The sequence below is a fragment of the Bubalus kerabau genome, chromosome X (genome assembly GCF_029407905.1).
Source record: "Bubalus kerabau isolate K-KA32 ecotype Philippines breed swamp buffalo chromosome X, PCC_UOA_SB_1v2, whole genome shotgun sequence".
Taxonomy (NCBI): domain Eukaryota; kingdom Metazoa; phylum Chordata; class Mammalia; order Artiodactyla; family Bovidae; genus Bubalus; species Bubalus kerabau.
This window is the reverse complement of record NC_073647.1, coordinates 101,122,283-101,128,713: the sequence shown is the minus strand read 5'-3', so window position 1 is coordinate 101,128,713 and position 6,431 is coordinate 101,122,283. Positions and strand designations below refer to the sequence as shown.

Genomic DNA, 6,431 nt, shown 5'->3' with positions numbered 1-6,431 from the left:
GGTGCCAGCTTATATTCACTGTGAAACAATAGTTATTCACTTAGTCAAAGTAGCAATAAAAGATTACAAAGGCAGTTTAATGTCTTAAGAAACTTGAGTCATGCACAAAACTCTCTTCCACTTGCCACAAACCTTTTTTCATTTACCACAAACATTTTTTATATTTTTTGTGTTCATCACTTTATTTGCCCATTCAGAGAACCTGTAAGTTCAAATTTACTTCCTTTTTTAATAGAATGTAATTTCATTCCTTATACCCTTTTATTGAAAACACACATCCTACTTTCTTTCAGCAACCATGAATTGTACTTTATATCATCATTTTGTAGACCGGTAAATATAAATCACCCAAAGCTATATCATTTTCTATCTTCACAATGTCTATGTTAATTAGATCAATCAACAAACATCAATACCAGGTATCAATTCAATAGTGAATATTTCCCAGTTCATACAAGTCTGAAATTCATTTAGTTTAGTTTTCTTGAATTTAGAACTGTTTGATTTGTAAGTGCTTACTTCTCCTTAGGCCAGATAAATAGAGCTCACTGACCAACTGGCCTTTAGCAATTTTGTCCAAGGACAAAGACACACACTGAGACACACATAAATCTAGACAGAGACTTCACAGTTTTCCATTTGAAATTTAAAATGTCTCTGCCCGTTTTTTCCCTTGGCTTGAAGTTCTACCAATTTGCTCATGGCTGGAGTTTCAGACAGAGTGGGCTGTGTATCTCAAGGACATGATAAGAGTTAACTTCAGGTTTTTTCCCAGACATATTTTTGTTTCTCATGCAGGATCAGAGCTCCCAAAAAAATATTTTAACAAGCCAGCTTTTTCTTAATTGCATGTGCAAAAAGAAACAATTTTGCAATTTCAAGAAGACTTCATTTTAACCAGTTTTCTCTGGAGTCTAAAGAATATCATGGCCATTCAGTGTCAAAAATGTCATCTCTCCTTTTTGTAGTCATAGTTTTATATCTAAAATTTAAACCAGACAGTGTTCAAATTGGCTCTGCTGACAAGAGTTGACTGACTGATAAGATGTTGTCCCAGCAGGGATTGTCTCTCTGGGGAGGTGAGGTCTTCTCTTAAAGTAAAGAAAGCCTTCATATAAGGGATTTTTTAGGCGCTGGGGATCAAACATATCCCAGTTTTTCAAAATACAACTCAAAAGGGTGATTCTGGAACTGCTAGCTCCCATCTGTAAGAGAGAAAAAAGCCATGCCCAGTTCCATGGCTTTTTTTCTACTGGAGGCATCCCTCTCTGCTCTAGATGGGGGTGGAGAGACAGGTGTTCCACCCAAGCTTCCTTCCCTGGCTGGAGTTAACCTGTCCCTTATGAATGCAGGTTTCTCATTACTGTCCCTTCTCGTTCTACCACGGAGGTGGGGTGGAGATGCAGCAGGGATAGACCTGATGGCATCCCAGATTGATGTTCAGTTCCTCACCATTAAAAGCTTGGCTTGATTTCCCTTTTCTCCAGTGCCATCCAGGGTGGAGCAGAGTAGTTTTCTGGAATGCTTCCAAAGGTAAGACCGCCAGGTGAAGCACCAGTCCTGTATGTGTCTGTGCACATTCCTGAGCATATCCTTGACTGCAGTAGAAGTGGTAAGTCATAAAGGGATGAACAGAAAACCCAAGATGTCCCTTCTGAGAGTTGCCACATGCATCTATCTGATAACAAAGGAGGTGATGGAGGGTCAGCCTGTGAGGAAAAAATAATTGTTCACATTCATGGTGTGTCAAGGTCAACCTTTCTATTCTTGTCCAGGAGATTGTACAAAAAGAATATCTAAGGAGCTGAGACAAGAGACACTGGAGGGCTTTCTCTGATCCACTAAGAGCTAACACTACCAAGGGAAGAAGCCAGCCACATTCCCAATCTGCCCAAATCCGGAGTTCCCCAATCTGTGTCCTCCGGAATCTCATGCTGGCCAGCAATGCTTCAATCCATATCCATATAGTCTGCAGGCATAGTCGTGACAATAACTTGCTTCTGGGTCTCTGGGATTAGGATGGTGATTTCTGGTCTGAGAGATGTCCCTGGAGCTAGAGCTAGAGCTAGCTCCCTAAGTGTTCCTGCCTGCAATGTCCTGTAAAACTTGGAATGGAGTCTGGCTAGAAAAACACAATAACAGCATGGATTGCAAGTCCATTGAAAATCTACAACCCAGCATACTAGGTTAGTAGCTTTAATTCCCCAAGCAGTTATGAAATGGTCAGAGAGCCCAGGAAAAGCTGACTGGGGAAAAGAAGTTTGGTCCATAAGCTTCTGAGTTAGTAGAGACTTTACAGTAAAAGAGCAAAGGAGTCCCAGCTCTGAGTATGCTTACCTTGTCCTGTATATCCCAGATGAGCTCTCAAGATGATAGCTTATGGTGAATGGTGAACAGTGCTGCTGGATTCATGGTCACTGAAGAAGAAGATTTAACTCCGGGACCAAAGACAATCTCAGTCACTCAGAGCATTGTGTAGATTTTACTTAAAGTGAAAGTTACAGAAAACGCTTCTGCCATAGACATCAGAAGGGGGTAGGAGAGAACCCAGCTCACTAGTTTAGGGAAGGCCTTATATACTTCTCAACTTGCTGCTGAGAATAGATAAAAAAATATCTCAAGGCTGTAAGAATTTTTCCCAGACCATTTCCTATAACATACATCCTGAGAAGACATCAGCACGAGATTAGTCAGAAGGAACAGATTAACCCAGAGATCCAGCTGTGGAAGATTTTACCAGAGGTCCCATGACATTCATCCAAAGCTACAAAAAAAAAAAAAAAAATAAGCATGTCACTGAACAAGAGATAAGGCTGCCTACCAAATCTACTTGTCTAAGGCAAAAGAATGTGAAAAAGAAAGAATGTTTATCTCCTCCTTAAAGGGGCCTTAGGCTTTCACTGCTTATCACCCTGCCAAAGTTAACTCTCTAGGATGGAGATGCCTGACATGAGGCACTGCACAAGGCTCTAGGTTCCCTGTACCAGGGAGTCTGTGCCCATCCCACCTAGTCGAGTGGTCCCTATGCTGGCCACAGCCAGCATGCTGCAGCTTTGAATAGGACAGAATCTTTGCAACCCCATGGACACTAGTTTGCAAGTCTCTGCTATTCATGGAATTTTTCAGGCATGAATACTGGAGTGGGTTGTCGTTTCCTCCTCGAGGAAGTCTTCCCAACCCATGCCTCATGCATCTCCTGCATTGGCAGGTGGATTGTTTACCACTGGGAATGTTTGGGAAGCCCCAAACATTCTACTTAGGCAAGGTCAAATGACCTGAGAGACTTACCATTTTCAAAGTTTTTTCCCTTGTATTGTACTTTCCTTGTCATTGAAAGGTCCAGACTCTCTCTACACTGTATAATCTGTGTAGCATGTAACACTTGTCAGTATTTAATATTATTAATTTCCTCAAAAATCAAAATCCATCTCATTCCCTCCTCATTTCTTTCACTGTTTAAGTTTGTTACATGCTTAGCTGGTGTCTAAAATAGAGACAAAAGCAAAGACTGGGCAAACATTGCCACTTTTATCACAGAAAATGTTTTCACAGCCACAAATGATGGGATACCCTAAGAAAATAATTACAGAAATTAAGGTGCATAGAGCACAGAGCTGGAACCAAGATGTAATTATCCAAAAAAAGGAGTGATCACTAAGTATTTCAAATGGGGAAGAGGAAATTATGTTCTTAAAATTCATGGGGAAAATTCATACACAAAGTCCTCTGTTCCACCATTATCCTATGAAGGGAGCCCCAGAGAAATCATCCCTGGAGGGAAAGATACACAGAGTGGAATTCCTGGTACAGAGTGCACTTCTCCTGTGATGGGGAGTGGGAGGGGTCGGGGAAAGCCTCGTGGGCGTGGCTTTGCGTGGCGTCCAAGATGACGTCACAAACATCAACCGTATCCCACGACACCATGGGCTGAGCTAGTGCCAATGGCAGCTGCGTCTGGTGAGGAAGCTTGCCCTCTATACCCCTGAGGTAAAAGCCATGGGAGCAGTAGAGAGTTGGATGCCCTCGAACAGAGTGGGGCATGCCCCAGAGGAGCCAGGTGCTCCTGAGGGGGAGGAGGAGGCCGAAGAGGTAGCAGGGGCAGTGATAGAGGAAGGGGAGGAGAGTGAAAATGCCAGACCCACCACTAGTCAAGGGCGCCACAAGCGGAAGACAGGCCCAGAAGGGCAGCTCACAAAAGCGACCCACAGGAAGAGAGCAAAAGACAGATTCGAGTCCATTTATAAGACACTTTTTCTGAGAGGAGAAGGGAGTGACGTGCAGATCCGTGCCCTGGGGGAGGAGTGGAACTTGCACAAGGTCTACTTGTGCCAGTCAGGATACTTTGCTAGCATGTTCAGTGGTGCGTGGCGTGAGACAACCATGGATATTGTAGAGTTGCAGATGCCTGACGAGAACATTGATTGTGAGGCACTGCACGAGGCTTTAGGTTCCCTGTACCGAAACTCTGTGCTCATCCCACCCGGTCGAGTGGTCCCCATGCTGGCCACAGCCAGCATGCTGCAGCTGGACAAGCTGATTCAGCAGTGCGGGGAGGTAATGAAGGAGACGGTCAGTGATCAGACCGTGTGCAGCTACTACTGCTCTGCTGAGAGCTACGGACTCCAGAACATCAGGGCCATGTGTCTTCAGTGGCTGCTGGACAATCTAATGACCCAGCATAGTGAGGAGTTATTGAGAGAAATTAGCCTGGATCTCATGAAAGAGGTCATTGCCTCTTCAGAGCTCATCGTGATGGAGGTAGAGATGGATGTGTACACGACGCTGAAAAAGTGGATGTTCCTGCAGCTGCAGCCGACATGGAGAGGCCCCCGCAGAGACCTACTGCCTGACGCCGACTCGTGGTTTGCCAGGTCCAGGCAGGAGTCAGAGGGCACCGCTTTCCTGGAGACCGAGCAGGGCAGAGCCTTCGTGCCAGCGTTCCAGCAGCTGCGGCTTGCCTACATAATCTGCGACCTGCCGTCAGCACGCATCATCGACCAGGATGCACTGATCCCTGCCACGTGGCTGGCCCCAGTGTACAAAGAGCAGTGGCTTGCCCTCCTCCGGGCTGAGCAGACCAGAGACCTCGGGCCCGTGGATGTCTTCGTGTCCGACCTCCAGAGGACCAGCATGCGGTGCGGGGGCCGGCTCCTCAGGGATGCGCAGCGCACCTGGCGGTGGGCAGGTTTCAACTTCGGCTGGGACTTGGTGGTGTGCTATGCCAACCGGCGCATCATTTTCAAGCACAGCGCGCTGAAGAAATCTTGCGGTCTCGGGGTCAGCTTACTCTGGCAGAGAAAGGTCGCGTTCCGCTTGCGCCTGGCCTCCTTGGACAGGGCTGGAAGAGCCATTTTCCGGAAGCAGACAGAATTCCAAGTGCTTTCCCTGGGAAAGGATGAAGAGCTAGAGGTGGTGAATCTGGAGAACGAAGATATGGTTTTCCCCATATATGTGACCTGTAATTTCCTGTACCTCCCCAGAGAGGGGCGTTTTCCTCAGTGAGGACTCCTGAAAACAAAATCTGAGAGAGGTGAGCAGCTCTTTCCCTGGGGTCAGGGACGACCAGCTTTGTCCAGATGCCAGCTCCTTCTGCGGGACCAACCGGACTTGCCCACCTCTGGTGGCCCAACTCTGTCAGAGTCTTTGTTGAACTGTAGCTCATAATACTTGAGGTTGTTTACCTGAGCCTATGAAGAGGAGAAATTTTAAAGCCCTGCTCCCCCAACACCTTTAGAACTTATTTGTGCTGTTAAAGTGGCAACCTGTCCTCCTGGTTTACCATCCATCAATGCCCCCTCCCATCATTTCTGCCAAGTCAAAGACCAGTTGACTTGAGAGAGCAACCTGTGAACCTACCTACTCTACCACTGTTAGGGAAACTCTTTTAAAATATGCATTTCCTTTAGCTTGATTAAAGGAACGTTAAAGAAACAGTTTGGTTTCTCTTTCAGTTCACGTGTTTAGAGCCACTCTGCCCCACTCATTACCACCACTACCGCTAGCTTCCTTTGGATTGCTTCCCTTTCCCCATTCCCTGCCACTGAGTGTGTAGTACATGGTTCCCATGATCTCTCACTCTGTGAACGCACCCAGGCTACACTGATGATCTTCTCTTTATTGGTTGTTCCTCAATATTCTTAGGTTAGTTGACTTTATATCATATCTTGATGTTAGTTTGGCTTTATTTTGCCTTTCCTAGCGTTTTAACCCTAGAAAGACGTCTCAAATCTTATACAACCCTATATTGGGGGTGGAGTGAAAGGCAGCAGATTGATTCTATGAGGACATCTCGGTACTAGACAGACTTTTTCTGCGGCACACAGTCATGAATTATTTATGCACCAGAATGCACTCTTTAAGCACATTGATGGCCTTTGCCCTTCAGAAACATTTGACGTTGGAATTGTACTTGGAAAGACTCTTTCCCGCTT

The 6,431-nt window shown here is 45.7% G+C and overlaps 1 protein-coding gene across 1 annotated transcript; it reads left to right on the top strand.

Moving 5' to 3' along the window:
• Positions 1-2,812: 2,812 nt before the first annotated feature.
• LOC129639741 (germ cell-less protein-like 1) lies at positions 2,813-5,933 on the top strand. Its single transcript, XM_055564965.1, has one exon. It carries the CDS (start codon positions 3,997-3,999, stop codon positions 5,500-5,502), a length of 1,506 nt encoding a protein of 501 aa, XP_055420940.1. The 5' UTR covers positions 2,813-3,996; the 3' UTR covers positions 5,503-5,933.
• The last annotated feature ends 498 nt before the right edge of the window (positions 5,934-6,431 follow it).